Consider the following 21212-nt stretch of genomic DNA (forward strand, 5'->3'; position numbering starts at 1 on the left):
ANAANATACNTNTAGTATATACTATACTTATACTATATATACGTATACTATATATATATATAGTATATATATATACATATATATAGCATAGCCTANANATTTTTTATATATGTATTTGTTAGAGCATAGTTTTTTCATGATAACTGTGCTTTCTCTGAATGAGATGAGAACATACTAGCTCATTTCCCTTTTTGTTATAGTCATATCTTTCGATCGTTAGAAAGATCCATTTCATTTCCCTTCTTTTTTTTTATTAGTAACAAATTTACATAGGCATACGGAAAATTATGGTTTATATTTTGTCTTCTAATCGGCAGAGGGATTCCGTAACACACTACTCGCTATACATTTATACAATCTTACGATATTCCTAAGCTTGAATCCACATGCATTAATCGAGGCAAATAAAATTTCTAGCTGTACTATCAGCTTTATCGATTGCTTGAGAAAAGATGGGGTATTTTTTTTGTCAAATTGTCATTTCTAGAATTGGAAGCCAAATGGTCGGGGAGATACAGAGATAGTCGAGATTAAGGAGAAAGAAAGTGTCTTTCAGAATGAATTGCCTCAACCAGCATGCGTTAATTCACTTTTCATTCAGAATCATTTTCCACTTCATCATTACAGTTCGAACATTCATAGCGCGTCATATTATCAAAGTAACTACCCACAGTGAAACTAAGAGATTAGCATGAGTTCGTTAAAGAATGACCACTAAAAAAACAAATCCTCACTTGTTATATCTGTACATGTGCTGCTACCGCTCGCCACCAAGCTGCTGGCGCAGTAATATCTAAGTATCCCGAAATTGTTTCACTGAGGCAGCAACTTGGTAAAACGTCAGTATTCAGCGTTCATTATGGATCCTGGCTGGTATTTTGTGACGACTCACAGTTTTGCGGATTATGCATTTGAAGCGCTAAATGGGGTGTATGTACTGGAGAAGGTCCTGGTTGAGGTTGTTGTTCTTCTTGCATTTGTTGGATCATGGTAAAATCGGGATGATACCTATAAAAAGGAATAATAAATACCTATAAATACCTATAAAAAGGAATAATACTGTTAAAAATTAGTTCGTTTATTATTAAAAAATTACTGTATTATTTACTATTAATTCTTTTATAAATAAAATAAAAATCCAATATTTATAGAGTTTATCTGTAAATTTTGAATTATAATATATAATCTATAATATATAATCATTTTTAATTTTGTTAAAAAATTTAGACAAATAAATATAAATTTTATTTAACTGATATTACTAGAAGCATATCAGTATAGAGAAGATATATATTATTACAACTTACTCCATAGATGCCCATGCTAAGCTTCTATTATTGCGTCTCTTAGTACTTCGAACTTGATATTTGGTTGGATTGATAGATTGATATTTATATGTATGTTGATATTTTTCTGCTTCTTCCGCACAATCTTCGCTTGTATCTTCAACTTCGGGTTCTTCAACATCGGGACACAGTTCACATGCTCGCTCTAATGTCTTCCTTGCACTATTGCTACGTTCCAAAACATAGCCATTTGCAGAATCATTAGATTGTGTTGGTGGTGACCAGTTATTGTACGCATGTGTGTATGGTGCCGTAGAAGCATATGGTCTCTGAAAATGATTTATTATACATTTGTAATCATCCTAATATCGAGTGGCTTAATGTTCAGTTTCTGCTACATACTTTGTCAAGTTCGTCGTGGAGCCAATCAATGGCGTGACTCCATTTTCTTTTCAACTCTGGACTGTGATGTAAAAGCTGATGCGCTGGTCTACATTTACTAAAGAGCTGCACCATACATTTAATACACTGATAAGCCCTTTTCTGATAATGATTTTTACTTCTTTGTATCGTTTCAAATAAACCTTCTCGTTCGTCAGGAACTCCTGAAAGATATAATCTCATTGTATTGTGATACTAACGAACAATACCCGAAACAGAGTTTTATTAAAATTTACCCTTAAGTGCATTGTGTACGCGATGTGTCTGCCATGAATCCTCCATCAATAGTATCGCAAGCAGCAGATCTGTATGATGCCTTAACTCGTGAGTATAAGCGAATCCTATCTGCCATAACAGCTCACTAAGAACTGTTCGTGACAAATGTGGATTCTCCCAACAACAGTATTGCAATAATTTAACTGTATCTTCAGTCACATTAGCATCCTCAATCAATTTCTTAATGTAACTATATTCCAACAGATAGAATAAATATATTATATGAAATTCTATCCCGAAATTCCAAATTTGTGTTAATCCTTACCTGGTACGAATAAACAATATGTCAGCTGCTTGTGATTGGATGGGCATAAGATATTCTGACTGACACGCGGAATCGCCATATGGATTTGGTAAAGGTTCTGCACGAGGCTGCTGACTTGAATGTACTTTCGACGATACGTCGCAGCATCGTATTAGCATGCTAACTACTTGATGAAGTTTAGTCAATTCCGGATATTGATATTTTATAGTAGGACCTGGGCCTTCATCGATGGCGACTAACATAAACGTAACCGGTACATTTAACTGCAAATAATATTAAAAAATTGTTAAAATATTTCAAATATATTACATTTTTAGTGCCAGATAATAATATTAATATTTAAGACCCTATTCTCTTAACTCTGTACGTAACTATTAACAACTGTAACAATATCGTTATTGTTGTGCAGATTTTGTACACAATGAAAGCTGTTAATAATCGTTTACGTAATTATGTAACATAATTATTAAATTATGTATTACCTTAAGCAGTTGCGCCTTTTCGGCAAGACCAAGCGAAGCATACGCATGAAAGAGAGAAAAATAATGAGGAAGATGACGTCCATGATCCGAAATTTCACGGTGCAGCAGCGACAATACCGCATGTAACAAGTGATCACTGAGCGTTGCTACTGGATCTAAAAGTATAGCTAAAAATATTTACAAATTATAAAGTAAAGATTGTCAAGTGTCATTATATTGATTGTATCTTTGAATTTTTATGCGAATCTTAGTACTCACTCGGTGCATTTAAACTGGGCGGAGCACATGGACCATCTTGCAAAGAAACATGTGCAAGGAATACCAAAATTTTGAGGAAAGCAGTACGCACCTCCGTACTAGGACAACTCAAGAGGTATTCGCAAAATCTATGGATAACAAATTATATTAATATTAAAACGCAAATATTTTTATGCATTATGTATTTAGAAAGTTTTAATACCTATGTGGATGATTGAACAGCACTTCATTAGCGAACCAAGAGCGCACTGCTTTACTGCTACGCAAATGATGACATACAATGTCATACCAATCTGTTGCCGTACCACGTAATGTTTTCTTAGTGTGGAAACCTGTATAGAAAAGGAATCTTGATGCTAACTGAAGAGATAGCATCGCAAGTTCTTCCGCTTCAGGGCTCTAAAATAGAATCGTCACGAGTTAGCGGAGTTCTGTTAAAAATACATCTAACTTATACATGTGATGGACTCACAAGTTTTTCATTCAAATTTTGCCGATTAATATTATGAGGATTACAGGACACCAATTTCTTGATGAACTGAAAGTATTCAGCACTAAATTGATTTCGGTTGTGCATAAATTTTATATTTTGCTTTCGTACACTGTATTCTATTGCTGGTGGCATTTTCATAACTCCTAGTTTCGTATCTAAAGAATGTAAACGATAATGAGATTCGTCACGATTGATTTTTGTGGAAAATTTTCTCGATACTTACACAATGACAATTCATTTACACTTTTCATTAGAGAATTTTCTTCTACATCTAATCTTGTATAAAATAACATATACGCATTCCACCATCGTTTCTGTTTGCGGTAACTCATCCGCTTGAGCATATGATCGAATACCTCTCCTAAATAATCACCACCAAAGCATTGAGATTTCATCTCTTCCTCCTCTTCCATTTTACATTCTGTTACATCACCATCATCAAATTTGTACCACTTTGCTGTACCGTCGTTCAGTCTGCAAAATTATTGAATAAAAATAGTTTATCAGTTAGAAATACTTCATACGTTTATATTTAAAATACCTGTGCAAAATGTAAGAATAATAATGGCCACCGCTAGCCTGACCACTATGAACGACGATACCAGTTAATTGATACTTCGTGCACGTTCCTTTTACAGATTCCTCATAATCACAGTCTATGACTTCTCCTTCCAATTTAGCTAAACCGGAGACAGTGTAAGGTTCCATGTCCAGATCACGTGGAAACTCAAAGTAATCGTTAAATTTTATAGCACATACACGCTCAAAGTCATATTCAAATCTTTTCAACTGAATTGCTAAAATAGGCGGCAGCTTTTTCACACATAATCTCTTTACTGTTACAACCTGAAATCATAAAAGAAATACATAAAATCTCTAAGTAAATAAAATGTTACTTTTAAATAGAATGTATAACATAGCTGGCAAATTATTTTCATAATGTTTCTTTTAAAACAATTATTTTCATTATAATAAGGCTTTCTTATAGATTTTCAAAAATATATCGTCATAATCGTACCTTTTTGTTGCACTTATCACAATGATAAGCGTCTGCACCCTCCAGCAGTTCTCCTTTCACGTATTGTTCAAGAGAATCCAATAAATTACTGTGATTCCGTATGTCAACACTTATCACGCTGAATGGTTCCTCTTTGGAATATCTGAAGATAATGTAATGTGGTATTACAGTCTACCGAAGAAAGTAGAAAGTAAGAACTAAAAAGGTACCTATGAGGGCAACCTTTGCAGATTTTTTGGTCGCTGTATGAGCCACCAAGAATCTTGCCCATTATCTGCTCGTGTCCTAAGGCTTTCAATGCCTCATCTAGGCTTTCTACCAAACTCATGAAGAATTCTACTGCATCCTGTTGTTCTCTAAGATTTACAGGTTCTCCTTGAAGCCTATAAAAATTGAATTATCTCATTATTTAAAATGCTGAGTATAATATATATCCCTATCAGTTTTATATTAATAAAATTGTACGAGAGTTTCTCTATGTTTTTCTTACAAACAAATTATTTTTAAAAAATTTTATTTTTACAAATAAAATTATATGTATTCTTACTTAAAGTGTTTCCATAGTCCTCTAGGTATGTAGTATTGTAATTTACTGTAAGCCAGATGACCAAATATTGCTTGCACTTGTTTCAAAATACCAATATTATATTCCTTTCTGGATTCATCGGCACCACACTTTTCTTCGTTCGTATCATTATCATTTGTTTCGATTGTCTGTTCCCCTTCAATTCTTTCCTCGCCCGAAAAATCCTCATTCAAATCAATCGCCGCGCCTTCTGCTGCCAAAAGTCCAACTCTAATGCTTTCCACCATGTACAATTGCTGTAATACTGAATTCATATAACAAGTTGCCCCTGCATTCTTCAAGCCTACGAAGCCTTTAAGTGGCCTAAGCCCCACAGGCGGTAAATAATCCCACTCCACTAATGGTTCATCCTTCTCGGAGTAAAACATGTCGGTGAGCATTGTGACTAGAAGTTTCATGTTGGGTACACAGCCTATGCAAAGACCTACGAGCAAGTCGAACGCAGCGCTGGTTGATTGAGGAGTAGTGCAAACTGGACACGCTTGTGAAGCGCTGAGTTCCCCGGTACTACGAAGTTGCAGCATGAGGCGAGATGCGGGGAACACAAAATCTTCGACCAGTTCCTTAATCAAATTAACCCCGTGCTTCTCGTCAGAACCAATCTCATATTTCTGATTCGATGGCAGGAAGGCTAACAGTTCCTTCGTTAGACCAAGATGACCCTCGAGCAAGGCTTCATCCACCTGACTCTCTCCAGTCTCCTTTACGTTATCGCGAACTTTTTTCAACCAAGCTATTTCGACGTTTAATAGTGTCTCTGCGGTCGTGAGGGGACAACCTGACATATGCGCGAAGTTCAATAATCGGCACAAAAGTTGAAAGTACTCGTGACTCTGTTTCGCGTTTTCCATAACGGTACTGTTTAAAACGGTGAAGAGAAGAGTTACGGTGACCAGTAGCGTTTGATGTCCACCACTGCACCATGTCGATATGAGAAAAAATTGTTCGCCGGCAGCGATTCTAATGGCTCTTGATGTACTAAGTAGCACAAGATCTATCAAGAAGGTATGCCATATTTTGTCTCTCGACAATGTTTCTAATGCCGATGGATTCAATACGAGAGCGATTGTCAGTACTTCGAGTGCTTCTTTGCACACAAGGACATCGTTATTATCGGGATTTCTCTGTTCTTTTTGGTTAGTCTCGTGCATCGAATGAAGTATTTCGTTCGATGCATTAATGTTGTTCAAGTTACCCGTAGATGCGGCCCACGCTAGTCTAATTATGGCACGTATAGTAGCCACATCCGGTAATTCCCATGAAAGGGCCTGCACGAAAAGCTGTCGACATCGATCAGCCTCGGGCCCACCGGATAGCATTCGATGCGCCAGATGCTGTGCTAGTTTGGCTGCCACACTTCTTAACATGTATTCGGTACTTTGATTCGGTACACTTTGAAGAGCCTGTTTCAATACTGTCACTCGACCGCGGTTGTTAACATGATTATCGTGATTCTCCGAAGTTCCAGTTTGCTGGACTTCATCCATCACGCATGCCATCACATTACCCATCACTGTAAGAAGAAGTTTGCACAATCTCAACACAGTTAGGTATGCAGACCGCTTCGTGGTTTCATCTGCATTTGGTAAAAACTTATTTTTGGTTAGCATATCGAGAATAACGCCCGCTTCGCCGCTTTTTATGAAATTATATTGAAATTCAAATGCTCTGTCTGACATAGGATCAAGAGCTGGCATCAACAAAGTGTATAACACCTAAAAAAAAAAGAAAACTGTTATTTACAACAACGTACAAGGACTTACTAACTATTTAATGTATTAAATATTCACCTCTAAATTGTATAAAACTTGGCTAGGACTTGCAGTAAAAAATAGAGAATCTACTGTCGTATTCTGCTCGTTACAATGAGAAGGGTTCTGTAAAGCTTCATCATCTTTGTAATGACCAAATAGCCACTGTAATCTTGTTACAGTAAAGGTATCTGGCGGTACTAATTGTAAGAGATTTCGTGCACCATCACGCAATTGTGAATGCTGAAGAGTACAGCCAAGATCTGCTAATTGAAAGAAAAATGTCGCATATTGCGATCTTTGTGACATTACCTAAAACAAAGTCGCATTGTTAGAACAAATGTACGATGCGATATAATTAACTGAGTTTATAAATTTTACATTAAACTTACCACGCCAGGTAAACTATTCTCTGCCTCTACATTCGGCCCGTCGTATGGATGATGCGGAGAACTAGTAGAGCTATCAGAGCTACTATCCGGTGAGCTTGGCATATTGCTATTTACTTGACTGAGTTTTGCAGACAATAACTAAACAAAACACAAATCATGTTCATTAACTATGTACATATCAAGATTCCTTTCTTTCATTTGTCTCCATTAATACTTAATTAACATTTACCATTTTGTCTCTCAGGGGAATCTGAGAAAGGAGTTTTCTATCATCAGATTGTTCTAGCGATTCTCCATTAATAAATAAATCGAGTTTTACATTTGTTCCACTTGCTTTAATCCTGCGTAATATTTGACGTCTCAATGAAGCTAAAGTGTCATTGCTATGGGTAAAGATATCTATGTCATCAACGTTTCGACCAGGACTCGCAAAACGAATAACAAGTGATAGATGCTTGCCACGAGCTGCTCTGTAATTAGAATAAATATTACGCTATCACTGTATATAAGACAAAAGTATTGTTATCAATATATGCGATTTAAGTAAATACCTATGTAATGGTAATATTTTTCGTTCTCCTGGAAAAGCTGTATCACACTCGTTTATGTATTCCTGTAAGACTTTCATAACACGACACATTTTTATGGCTTCCATTTTAATCTTGTTTGTCATTTGTTCTTCGCGATCCTCCTTTCCATCTAGATATACTCTGCTTAAAACAGTCACAGTATCATAATGAGCTTTCAATCTGTCCATACATTCCGCTATATATGTTTCATGAAATGCTAAAACAGACGACTGCAACCGCGGTCCTAAATTAGTGTTCACTTCTTTTAAGAGTTCTATGCCTCTGTTTGCAATTTCTTCTGGGCTATTTGTTACTACCTGTAGACAGATAAGATTACCATTATACAAGTATATGAAAAAAAAAAAATGAAAAAATGCAAATTCTATAAAATTATATAGATAATCAAAGAAATAAACAAATACTACATACTCTCCACAAATAATCAGTTCCAATTAAATCCACATCATCCATAAGAAATGTTCTACGTTTCAGTTTCAATTTTCCTTCCTTAGAATTAACAGCTTTAAAAAATCTTTCATAACATTTAATACCGCTTTCTGTAAGCAATGTCGGATCTAACTGCAGTATATTGTTTTGAAAAAAATCCTTGTTTATTGCTGGATCCAGATCCGGTTCGTCTCCCATAAGTTTAGAAAACCATTTAAAGCATGCCTCACGATCCGAAACAAATACACCTTGCTCAGCTAAACATTGCCAAATTTGTTCTGCTTGATCAGCACATAGCCATAATTGTCCATCCTATGAAAAGAATCATATCATGTTATTCGTATTAAAAATTCATAGGCTATTCTAAAAATTTGGAACCTTTAATAAGAAACTTTACCTTTAATAAGAAACGCAAGAAATTTAATCTTTCTTGCACTTGCATAATATGATTATATCGATCATCAGGCATAAAAGTATTTGCATCGATTTCAGGATTTTCTTTTACCAACTGCCGCACTTTATCCATATAATTTGTTAAGCTATTTGTTACAAGAATTACTACTGAATGTTCATTTTGTAGACGTTCTATTACTTCTTGTCTATATAGTAACAGGAAAGAATAAAATTAATTTAACAATTTATTACATTTATATGTGTGCTAATGTAATGTACCATTAATGTGCCATTGTACCTGTAATGCATATGATGGCTACGCTGACTATGACCTAGGTTGGGATTTGGTTCATAAAGGCAACATATTTCTCGAATTTGTTTCAATGCAGGAAGAGCCCACTTATCACCATTTTTCAATTCTTCAACGCACTTGTCTACCCAAATTGCCTTTTGCGCATCTCTCTCTTGCGAGCATGAGTAATCGAGAATTTTTACATGAGCGTTCAGTGCCTGATCCATGATCTCTGTAGGGACTTCATCAGAATGTGCCAAAGTCCAAAAGAGTGTTAACACCTGGTAGTAGAATAAAAAAAATTATCTGCACATCTAAAATATATTTATGTTCAAATATGTATATTTAAGACAATCCAACCTTATGCGCCATAACACCATCTTTATCATCTTCCGCAAGTCTCCTGATCAATTCTAATAGTTTTTCCCGTTGTTTCTTGTTGGCAGTTCTCCAACTTGTCTGAAACATTAGCATATTTCATCAATTTAAACATTCTATTCAGTAATTTAATCTATCAATTATACTACTGCGATAAATACCTGAAAACACTCAAATAGATGATCAAGTTGTTCAGGACTAAAATCCCAAGCTAATTTGGCTAACAAGTCATGAACATTCTTCACAATTGCTTCATGTTTACCAGCTTGTGCAGCCCAAACAGCATCTAAATCTTCTAATGTAAGTGCACGTTCTTTTATAATAAAGCGTAAAATTTTTTCCAGTTTCTCTACATATTGTGGCTGATGCAATGAATCCCTCAATACGATTTCCAATACTCCATTGTCTTTAATCCATTTCTGTATCACAAATATAAGCACTTCTTATTTTACAAAGGACTCATAATATATACAAGGCGTTTTCTATTTGATGACAAGTCGACACAAGTGTCGTTCTTTCTTTGTTATTTCACTGAATATTAAGAAAGATAAAATGATACTTATGTTAACTTATGTCACTAAACGGAAAGTATAATTGTCAAACTCATGATATTTGCAAAATACTCGAGCAATTAATAATATATTTGAATTAAGATATTTTAAAAGATCATTAAATTATTAGTACAGCTAGTGTTATGAATTTTTGGACAAGACTTACTGCCATACGCTCTGCTGTAAGCCACTCCTCTTCCTCTGCTATTGTGTTGCGATGTTGGTGATAACTAACACTAGATATTACTTTATTAACTTCATTTAAAGCATTCATCTTTCCATTAAACGAAGAAATTTGTAAGAGTCTCAATATCATTTTCAGTCTCAGTATTTCCAAATTCTTTATCATTTCTTCCTGATGAGGCACGCGCGACACCAAGCATTTAGCAGCTTTGATTATGGCTGATATTGCATCGTTTTTTGATTCATTTTTTGCCTCTTTCTTCAACTCGTCATCAGTTAAATTATTCAAAATAAGAGGTACCATTTCCTATATGTAACAATGCTTTGCATTACTCTCAAATAAAAATAAATAAATAATCAATGATAATAAATTGAGACTATACTTACAACAATAGGCATTAGATATTTAACTATTGTGTGAACAGTTAATAGTTCATAACATAAGCCAAACGGTCTGATTAAAGCATAAATAACTGGTACTGTTAAATTACGTCCACTCTGAAATCTCGAAAGCAAAATTTCAAATCCATTGAGACTCCCAAATCTGAAATAAAAGTTTGTGTTAAATTTATGTTAAAGTAAAACGTTTTGTACATATACAAAACTTGATAAAAAAATACCTGTTTATAAGATCTACTAGCCAACCACGAGGAGCTCGTGAATCAGATGGTGGGCGAGCATAAAGTTCCTCATCAGGAATATCACTACCAGGAGGAACAGTTTCCGAAACTCTTATTGCATTTACTGTGTGAAATCTGAAACAAATTTGGACAATTTAGAACAATCACATAGAAAACTTGTGTATTTACATAATTTCACAATAACAATATTCTTACTTACTTATTACTAGGATTAAAAACCATGGCCAATAAATCAAGTAGAGGAAACCAGTCCTCATCTAATTTAAGGACACATAGTTCTACCAAACGTGCACAATTAGTATTGATACAATTATGAATATTTAATTTCCAACTGTTCACTGCATCATCTGTTAATATCTTGGTAAATGAGATTGTGAGACCTTCTCGAAAAAAGCGCTGACACGCTTCACTTTGTACATCAATTCCTATAATACAGTAAAAACAAAATTAATGCATCTTATAAATACAATAAAATAAGCGCTCCTATATAAAAATGTTGAAACATCATAAAGATGAAATTATTTTTCTGGCATGTGCAAGAAAACAATCAATCTTAAAAATTTATAAACAATACAACACCTTTTTTACAAAGTTCGATACTGGCTTGTAACAGGCACTCTAATTCTTGTTCGGGAAGAACTGGTACAACCCATCGTGGACTAGAAATCTTTTCATGAAGCATATTAAGTTTGAAAATAGGAAACTCAGGCTCTTCATGAAGCTGGTTGCTATCTTCTACTGTAGTGATAGCATCATTGTTGCATTCTGTTTGTACCACATTCTCGGTGAGTTGAAGTCCCGACATTGTGTCAGCCAATTGCTGTGGACCTGGTGGACTATGCATCTGTAGAGATATTTTTTTTTCAAAATCCATTTTCACTTTATCACAATCGAGATATGTTTCACGCTACTTTCATTGGTTGGCTCTCAAATCTATGTACCTGCGTATTTTGCTGGCTGTCAGAAGGGTCTATGCCAACTCCCTGGCCCCTAGTGGCAATCGTCATTTTACACGTTCTTTGTTATGCCTTAATTGTCTCAATATTTCTTGGTCCAATGATTACACCACCAATAACAAGCATCCAGCTTATATACTGACATTAAATATAATTATATCCTAAAGGCCTTGTTTTAATAAACTATACCTACATTATCTGTAACAAAAGAAAGGAATTTTAACAACACGTTCTTGGACACTGATAAAAAGCACAACTAAGCAGATGTGTCGTCAAATTGTTTAACTATATTGTCCTCAATAGCATAGTCAAACTAACAACGACAATCATCAAATTCAATTTACAATCCAAGCATGCGAGAATTTAAATTTGTCACAGCATCGCGATGGCACAGTTACATAAGCGTTTATTTTCTCGAGGAAGACCCAACGAGTGACAATTCGCGAATCAATGTATAATCGGCAGGACAAAGACTAATATAATCATTATCATCTTCGAGAAAATCTCGAGCGTATAAATCGGCACGATTTGATTCCACAGCTATGGATGGAGCATCTCGATCGGGATTGAATGCATCTACAAATGCGTGCGAGATTTTATCAAATAATGCGATTTTATCAAACATGCGAAATGACGCATGTTACGGGCGCTTCAACGGAACGGCGTGAGCCGTTGAGCAACGGCACGCGGACGGGATAGAAAATTAAAGGCGAACAGGAACGGCGGTTGCGAACAGTTAACTTTCAAGACACGCGCAACACAACTTGGACTAGTTGTCAACGTCGACGTCATCGTCGTCGCTCGCTCGGATGTCCCGCTGACGCACGGCCGAACTGTCAACGTCGTCGAGATACTCCGAGGAGGGAGCGGCCATGCCGGTCGGCGGAGGCCTCCGAGGAGTGGTGCGCATCGCTAGCACGCGTCTTCCCTGGGGAATCGGACGCGGCCGGCGATCGGCCCGCCCACGTCGCGGCAAGATACGCCACGCGCCATCGAGAGACGTGAAATCGGCGTAGCGCTACTTGACTGGCGGACAACTGGCGAGCGACTTTGTCGGGATGCCTGACCGTGAGTCGCTCGAACCGCCGCCGAGACGCGCCGATCCCCGCAAACTCCAGACCATCCGCAACGGTCGACGATGACAGCAACCGTGCGGGTCCGCTACCTACGCAATTACAACAATCCTCGCAGTCCAGGCAGCGCCTATTTTCGCCCCGTTCGCTTCGACCGGGCTACCACTCCGGACAAAATGGCGACTATCCTAACGATTGGCACTGCCGTGTATTAACAAAAGCGCCGATATTCCGGCCCGATAACCGACCGTGATCACGCAAGTCGCGTCATGTTGTGCGGAAGGACATCCGGGGCCGTTGACGATCCGCGCGTTGCATCTCAACCCCTGGGAAACGCACCTTTACATAGTAAACGTGGTAGAAATTCGTGTGTTGCACTTTTTTGACGTGACGTTACGGAACTCAACTCGCAAAATCTGTAAACACGACTGCCGCGGCGCTGCGGTGCTCGCCCGAGACGACGTGCGTGCACGACGGGGTGACGAGCGACGCCTGCGATTGGCCCTGGATCTCTTGTCGCTGAACATCGCTGAACGTCGCTGAACGTCGCCGTCGATGGCGCGGGAATGTTCGATCAATGTCGTTCACACTAGGAGCTTTATTCTCGAAAGATATTGCACGTATTAGGAAAATTTATATTCCCAAAAATATTAGAGAAATCTATAATAATAATAATACAAAAGTAAAGTACTTTCATACATTTTGTACGCGATATTTGTTGAGAATAAGCTTCAGATCCCTTCGATTCATTTCAAGAAGTCACGACGATGTTCTGATGAAAATTTTTCTTACAATTTTTATATAAAATTTCTCCGAATTTTTAGATAGAAATAGACCCTAAAGTGATTTCTTAATTAATTTAACTCTGCGCGAAATAGAATTGCTTAAAAAAAATTGTCATTTTCCGATAAATCTAATCTTTCTTATCAAATAAAAAATTAATTCTATTCATGTTAACAAAGCAGGATAAGCATTACTCGATAAGTTAATTAAATTAATCGTAGGTGATCCAAATTTCTAACAGTAGTTTAAGTTGCTCGATATTTTTCTGTGGATAGAATTACTAATTGTTCGTAATTTGAAACGAAAAAAAATTGAATAAATATAACGAATTATAGTTATAATAATACAAGTGCTTTAGTTCAAGTACTTCTGTTAAGTCAATTAGTTAAAAGTTCAATCAATTTTATTGATTCAATTATATTATAATAATTATATCTTATTATTAAATAAACAATTATTTAATCAAATTTTGATTAAAGTTGTCTTCTAAAACAAATTTCCTATTATCTATTTCTTCTTCTTGCTATGCATTTTGTTACAAGATAGAAAATAAGGCAAAAATAACATATTTTTATTGTTGTATTTTTAATAATGTTATGCACTTGGAATGAAAGAAGCAATATTTTAATAAAATAAAAGAGAAATATAAAACGTGTAAACAAAGAGATATATTCTTGTTATTTAAATTATTATCTTGTATTATTTTCTATCATATTTTTTCGCATTCAGACTACTATTTTGTATTAAAATTAATTCTTTGTATTAAAATTAATTCTTGTCGCAAATATAGACACTAACATTTTTACATAAAAAAATAACTGAATTTTACACGTTTTTTCGTGAAATAAGTTTTAAAATGTAAATTACGAGCTTATTTTGGTGAACAGGGCATATCTCATTTGATATCCAATCAACAACTTCTTTAGAAATTTATTTTCATAAATGTCATCTGACTGTACATAACATTCGTAATTACTATTCTTGTATATATCATATTAGTTTCTTATTAATATGTTCTTATATATTCTTTAAGTGCAGTTGAATAGATTTTGTCATTTTGGAAAAATGTTTCAATGCTTTATTTATATTTAATAATTATACAATTACGCTAATTATACTTATGTCCATGTTGAAAATTAAAAAAAATGTATACCCTAATATAATACAAAAAAAAATTGCAATTTAAATTTTCATCTAAAAATATCGTACATAAGAAAGAACAAAACTTAATTAGAACATAATCAAAATAATAATATAAGTGAAAAAATGTTAAGTATACAAATTTCAAGTATACAAATTTTAAGTATACAAAAAGTTTCCTTTTCAGAAATTGATAATCATTATCTTCATCTGAATATCATAATTTTCGATTGCAAAAGACTACACCAGATAATATTTTTATAAATGCGCAGAATAATAAGATATTTAAATGCAAAATCTACTGCACTAAATATTTGTTACACAAGACTTCAAATATTAAAAAATAATTTTTCGTACAAAAGAAGATAAAACAGTGTGAACGGATTATAAGAACAGTAATATATTTTCATATTGTCGGAAACGCATTTGAGAAAATTCCAATAAATTTTTAATCATAGTAATGAACTTTTAGCTAGTCAATAAGCAGCTTTCGATAATTTAGTAATGATTATTCAAATGCACACAATGATTTAAGACTTTAAGATTTTTAGTTAAGATTGATAATAAACACTGCAATATTATCTCTATCATCATCTCTCAATGTATATTAGTAATAAATTCAGGAAATACATAAGTAATCCTCCACTAATATTAAATACGATACTATTAGCAGAGTTCTTTGTTGATTAAAACTAATATAATTATTATTATTTATGTGTACGAACACAATTCTTGGATTCAGTCAAAACGGAACTTTTTACATGCATTCAGTATCGATTGGTAACTGATGAGAGAAGAGAGGAGATATTTTCAGATTTGATTGTATCCAAAATTTCTCATAATCTCGTTGTTTTTTTCAAGTTGTAAAGGTGAACAATTTGTTTTTCACCTACAAGTGTCTCTTGCAATCATTTTATTTCAAAAAAGCCACTTTTGTCATAGCTTTATCTGTTTATCGAGTTATTCTGTTTAATATTTGGATGATTTATCATAAAGTTAGCTCTTCAAGTTCTTTTAGCAATTCATCTTCCTTTTTAATCTTGTCTAATTGATTAATTTCTAATTGTTTTCCTGCTTTCAACTGCTCTTTCAATTTCGAAATTTGATCTAATTTCTGTGACACAAATTGAAATTGTTAATTTTTAATAATAATGGAAACAGAAGAAAAAAACATCATATTAGATATTCGAATAATATACTTACGCTCGTTATTTTCTTTATTTTTTATTTTTTTCAGGATCGTCAGTTAGTTCTATTTTTATGCTCGTTGTTGTACTTGAAACATGCTCGGTTGGATTGTTAGACTCTAATTCTTTTTTAGCTTTTTTTGCTTCTCGATTCTTCTTCATTTTTAATGCAGCTTTTGATGGATTTGCTATAAATAAATAAACAACAAATTAGAATTAACAAATTGAAATAGAATTACAATAAAATATTTTTTTTATATATATTTATATATTTACATTCACTTGATTTAGAAGGCATCTCAAGATCATCATGTAACTTAAATGTAATATTTTGTCCTCTGGCACATGGTGGTCTGTATGCTTCTTTTGGTGCTAGAAATATACACACAAATTGCTATATTTATTACTATATTTATTTTGAAAATATGTTTAGAAACATATTCTAAAATCATCATAATATGATTATTACCTTGCGATTGATTATCATTAGTGACAATTCCCTCAACTGCTTTGTAACTAATAGGTTTTTGTGGGAAAACATTCGAAGGGAAACTTTGCCACGCTACTTCCCAAAGTTCTTCTTGGTTATTCCATGGTCGTTGATATATCAATGAGCCGGTATAATGCCAAATTTTAAATCTATATAATAATTTAATACACATATTAATTTTGCAACAGAGATAAATATATTTTTAATTTAGCACAATTTCTTTTAGTATATATTTATTTACCCATTGGTAATTCGTAATCTAGGTGCTGTAGTTGCAGTCATGAAATGTTCTCCATCTGGTGACCACCGCAGCAGTGTAGTATCTGGTGCATCAGTTTTAGCAATGAGTTTTCTATTAATGACATCCCATAATTCGATGCCGCTCCTAAGATTACCAAATCCAGCCAAAAGCAATAGTACACAGTAATCAAGGAAATGAATGCATAAATAAATACTTTCAATATATACAATTACTTTCTACTACAAGAGTACTATCTATAATTAACAACTATTTAGTTATTCAGTTATCAATAATATCAATATGTACATTAGTTCGTAATAAGATAGTAAAAGGATATTGTTGCCATGTGGATTATAATATATACTATTTCTATACAACATGCCAAACTCAAAGACAGCTTCACATTTACAATTAAACAACGTTGTTTTAGATGGCATAAAGCCATATATCACACAAAATTCTGTGTTCCTGGGAGACCATTCTACTGCATGTATAGGACCTTCTTTACCTAGCAGAAGAATTTCTATATGTTATTATTTTAAAATTAATTTCATTTATTCTGAATTTTCAATTAGTATTGAAAATTTAGAATAAATGAAATTAATTTTAAAATAATATAATTGAATAATATAATTGAAAACAACAATATTTTAATATAGACTTACTGAGCATAACCATAGCAGTCTCCCCTTTTATATTGAGATGATGCAATGTCTGTTTTCCATAATATGATGCACCGGTCTTATCAACTTCTGTGTTTGTCATCAATAAGACATTTGTTCCACATTGATTCCAATACATATCGACTTTATCTGCCTAAAAAATAATAATAATAAATCAAATAAAAGAAACTAATATTAAGTATATATATATATATATATTAATTAAGTATATATATATATATATATATATAACTTAAAAACTAATATACTTATAAGATACTAATATACTTAATGTTTAGAAAATGTTTAAAATTTACTTGGAAAAAACTTTTGCTTGCGATCGCTTCTCCAATTTCAAATTTTGGATATTTAAATAACCTTCCAAAGGAAGGTTGACCAGAACTTCCTAAATTATATAAACAAATTTTTTATTGAAAAAATACACTTTAAATAATTTAGATAATATATAAATATAAATCATTAATTATTATAGGAGATATTAAATGTGGAGAGTGCTGCAATAATGTACAAATTTTAATTTCAGTTTAGTTATTAAAATAATTTTAGTGTAACATACTTTATAATTGCGTTCTGTTATTAATAGCTAATTGATAGTTCATTGTGTGCAGACGCATAAAATTTGATACTTAATTCAGTGACAGATATTTATGAGAACTACGTTGTGAAATTTTTGTAGATTAACAATACAATTTTTCTGAAAGAAGAGTACTTACACATATAAATTGATGCTAAACAATAATCAGGAAAATTTTCTATTATAAATCCTATTTTATTATATGTTATATTTTTGGAAAATGTCAATGTGCTTTTCTATCGTATGTTTCTTTTTATATGATTAAATATCTACCTCAAATATTACATTTTAGGTCTTCAGGTCATCATTTATATTATATTTAAATGATACATGTATATACATAAGTAAAACTGAAATAAAAAAGTATTGTATGAACTATGACATAGTCAATGCAATGTATTACTTCTAAATTATTTAATTCAGCAGTTACATATTATCTTTCAAACAATAATAAACTTAAATAAATATTAGTTCAATTATTATACAAGTACTTTACAATAAATTATTTTTTAATTTTTAAATATTTGTACTATACATATTTTATTATAAAATTCTTATAACATATTATATATATCAAACACTTTTTATACGTAATTTTACTATTGTGCCAAATATCTTTAAGGTATACAATCTCCACATTTCAGTATCTCATCATATTGCAATTAATAATTTTTAAAATTGTACATTTCAAAATTATAGTATTGAAAATTATAGTATTGAAAAAGATAGACATAATTACCTGGCATGTAACAAAGGACATGGTAGGGAGCATTACCAGGTGCTATACTAAATTTGGCAATATTGCCTTTACCTATTTTGTGTACATATCTATCAAAGTTGTTATTTTCATATAAAAGAACATTTCCTCCTTTCAATATTCCATAGAATGTTTCGTCACTCGACCACTGTGGCTCCCTATTTTTTCATTAAATAAATAATTATTTCGATGCATCACATATATTTAATAAAAGTATTAGTTGCAACATAAAATTAACTGTACCATTACTATTTTTATCTTTACTCTATAATTGTCAATCTAGAGATTTTAATGATCAGAAAGGTTAATTTTAAATTAATCTCAAAGGAGAATCAGAATAATCAGTGTGTAATATATTACCAATCCCCCATTCTCTTCTGGATAAGATGTTGAACGTGTTCACCTGTTTCGGACTTCCATATGTGAAAATTTTGTGAGCCCTGAGGCTCTTCTTTTGTTACTAAAATTATACCACAATGTTTCTAATTATAGACATTATAAAATTAATGCAAGCCTGCTTATATACTCGATATAATTTTATGTTAATTACCAAAGGATGGTTCCCAAGTCGCAAGATAAGTGCTATAACTAGAGAATTTAAGAGAACAGATTTTGGGTCGTTGGATTTCTGCGACAATCTGCCACGTCTTGCACAACACGATTTTAACCTTAGATGCATTAGACCATGCAAAGTATTGACCATCTGGACTGAAGAGCATGGTCTTACAGTTTTTGTTGTCATCTTTAGGAAATGTTTTGACAGGTTCATAGGACGGTGGACCATATGCTAAATTTATACCATTGGACCCTCTTACTGTAAAATACATTAATACTTCTTTTTTTACATCTATAATGACAAAAAAATGCATGCTTGTATCATATGCTTGTATTATGTTAATGTATATTGTATATTCTATGTACATTTGTCTACTAAATGGAATAAGAATGTCGTTTAAATAACGAAGGATCTCTATTTCTGAGGAACATGTGTCAAGGTGAATGTGTAAATTGTAATTTCATTCTTTTTTTTTTCAATATTACTGCTTTTACGAATATCGCGTCAGCTGTGACGTTTGAGAGCGTACACGTCACAATAGCTGGAGGTTAGAGCATAGAAGAATCTCGCGGTAAATTCATTTCAGGCCATGCCTGTGACTTGCGACGTATCGAACACCGCTGTCACTGCGAATAATCTCGAGGCGATCTCGAGTCATTCGATGCCATAAAACACCGGAGACAGACACGTGCATGTTCATCATACGATGTGCAACGGGCACACTCAGAATGCCATCGGACGTTCGCGTATGCGGTTCCCTTGGAAGCAAAGTCTCTCTGGCGATCAGGTTGCAGCTCAGCGATCGACAGTTTCGTGAGTCCACGCGAAAGAAATGCTTACCAGCGACGCAGGGAACGAGCGAAGCCATTTTACCACCGTCACCATGTGGTGTTGCGCACAACCACCGCACAACGGGCAAGATTTGTACCGTTTCGTGTTCTGTTCTGTCTGAACTGTCTGAAGTTAGGCTCTCTTCCGGCAGTTCCGGATTCCGGCTTGAGCGCTCCGCGCGGCGTGCCGAGATTGTCGGGAACCGGTTAATACTCATTTCCACCAATATAGATTAACTTTAATCTTTAGAATTAGAAAAAGACGAAGAGTAAGTTGAATCGAGATTAAAGTTAATCTACATTGATGGAAACGGGCATAAGTTAGACGGTTAAAATCGACCTAACTTCAGATGTGTGAATGCCTTGTTAATAAGGTTTGTTCGCATCGCATATTCCAACATGCTCCAACATGTTTTTATCATAGTTCCTACTCATTCCAACATGAGTAGAAACAATAGAAGCATGTTGGAGTATGCAACTGCATGCAATGAACGAATCTATAATTACGATGGGTGTACATATATTTTTGCATCATTTATTTCACAAAGGAAACTGAGGGAAACTTTTCAGCAAAATTAGATTTTCATTATATATATTGACAGGGGCTACAAAAGTAAGGTGATCAATTCATTAAGAAGAGAAAAGGAGATATTAAATAAATTCAATATTGATTGTCGTAATTAAATTTTAAGAAATAAACATTTATTATAATTGTTAATGAAACACTTAAATAATATTATTATTATATTTATAAATAACTATAAATAATACTTAATGTAAAGTGTTAGACATATATAAGATATATATAAGATATATATATAAGATATTACAACAAAAATTATATCATTACGAGATCATTACATCATTACATTTTATTTTCTTAAATTATACTTTTGTACTGAATGTTCTTACATAAAAAATCATAAAATTCTTCAGACGTTAATTGACAATTACATTTATTATTTTTCACACTTAAAAAAGAGATTTTTTAATGATCATGTCTTCAGTTTGAAACAAAATTTGAGACATGTCGTAAAGTGGAACGAAGAATTAAAATTTGAAACGGTGTTCTTACACAAGAATTATTGGATGCTTTTCATTTGGTGACACAAATCAACATAAGCATTCATTCTATTTTTCTTCATTCACTCAGTAAAGATATAACGTCACTTATGTCTCCTTGGAAAACTCCCAAGATCTGTTATTTGCATTTAGAATCTTCGCTTTCTCTCTCTCTCTC

The 21212-nt window shown here is 33.4% G+C and overlaps 2 protein-coding genes across 2 annotated transcripts; both read right to left on the reverse strand.

Moving 5' to 3' along the window:
• Positions 1-857: 857 nt before the first annotated feature.
• On the reverse strand, positions 858-11709 carry LOC105620684 (probable ubiquitin carboxyl-terminal hydrolase FAF-X). Its single transcript, XM_012202173.1, has 29 exons — positions 11644-11709; positions 11282-11546; positions 10902-11127; positions 10682-10816; positions 10449-10605; positions 10045-10368; positions 9489-9746; positions 9310-9408; positions 8956-9230; positions 8662-8863; positions 8247-8576; positions 7800-8134; positions 7478-7718; positions 7249-7386; positions 6896-7168; positions 5067-6820; positions 4729-4902; positions 4520-4661; positions 4043-4347; positions 3725-3975; positions 3481-3656; positions 3211-3407; positions 3009-3136; positions 2751-2917; positions 2269-2531; positions 1964-2193; positions 1689-1891; positions 1308-1615; positions 858-1008 (listed from the first exon to the last, which is right to left on the reverse strand). The coding sequence occupies exons 1-29, from the start codon at positions 11707-11709 to the stop codon at positions 858-860; spliced, it is 7773 nt and encodes a 2590-aa protein (XP_012057563.1).
• A 3933-nt stretch (positions 11710-15642) lies between these two features.
• LOC105620685 (eukaryotic translation initiation factor 2A) lies at positions 15643-20010 on the reverse strand. Its single transcript, XM_012202174.1, is given in 13 exon segments — positions 15643-15768; positions 15858-15874; positions 15877-16029; positions 16118-16213; positions 16311-16480; positions 16573-16747; positions 16910-17080; positions 17238-17388; positions 17552-17640; positions 18569-18744; positions 18947-19046; positions 19137-19400; positions 19983-20010. Coding segments are annotated over 13 exon segments (1716 nt in total).
• Between the last annotated feature and the right edge of the window lie 1202 nt (positions 20011-21212).

This window comes from Atta cephalotes (assembly GCF_000143395.1).
Source record: "Atta cephalotes unplaced genomic scaffold scaffold00028, whole genome shotgun sequence".
Lineage (NCBI taxonomy): Eukaryota > Metazoa > Arthropoda > Insecta > Hymenoptera > Formicidae > Atta > Atta cephalotes.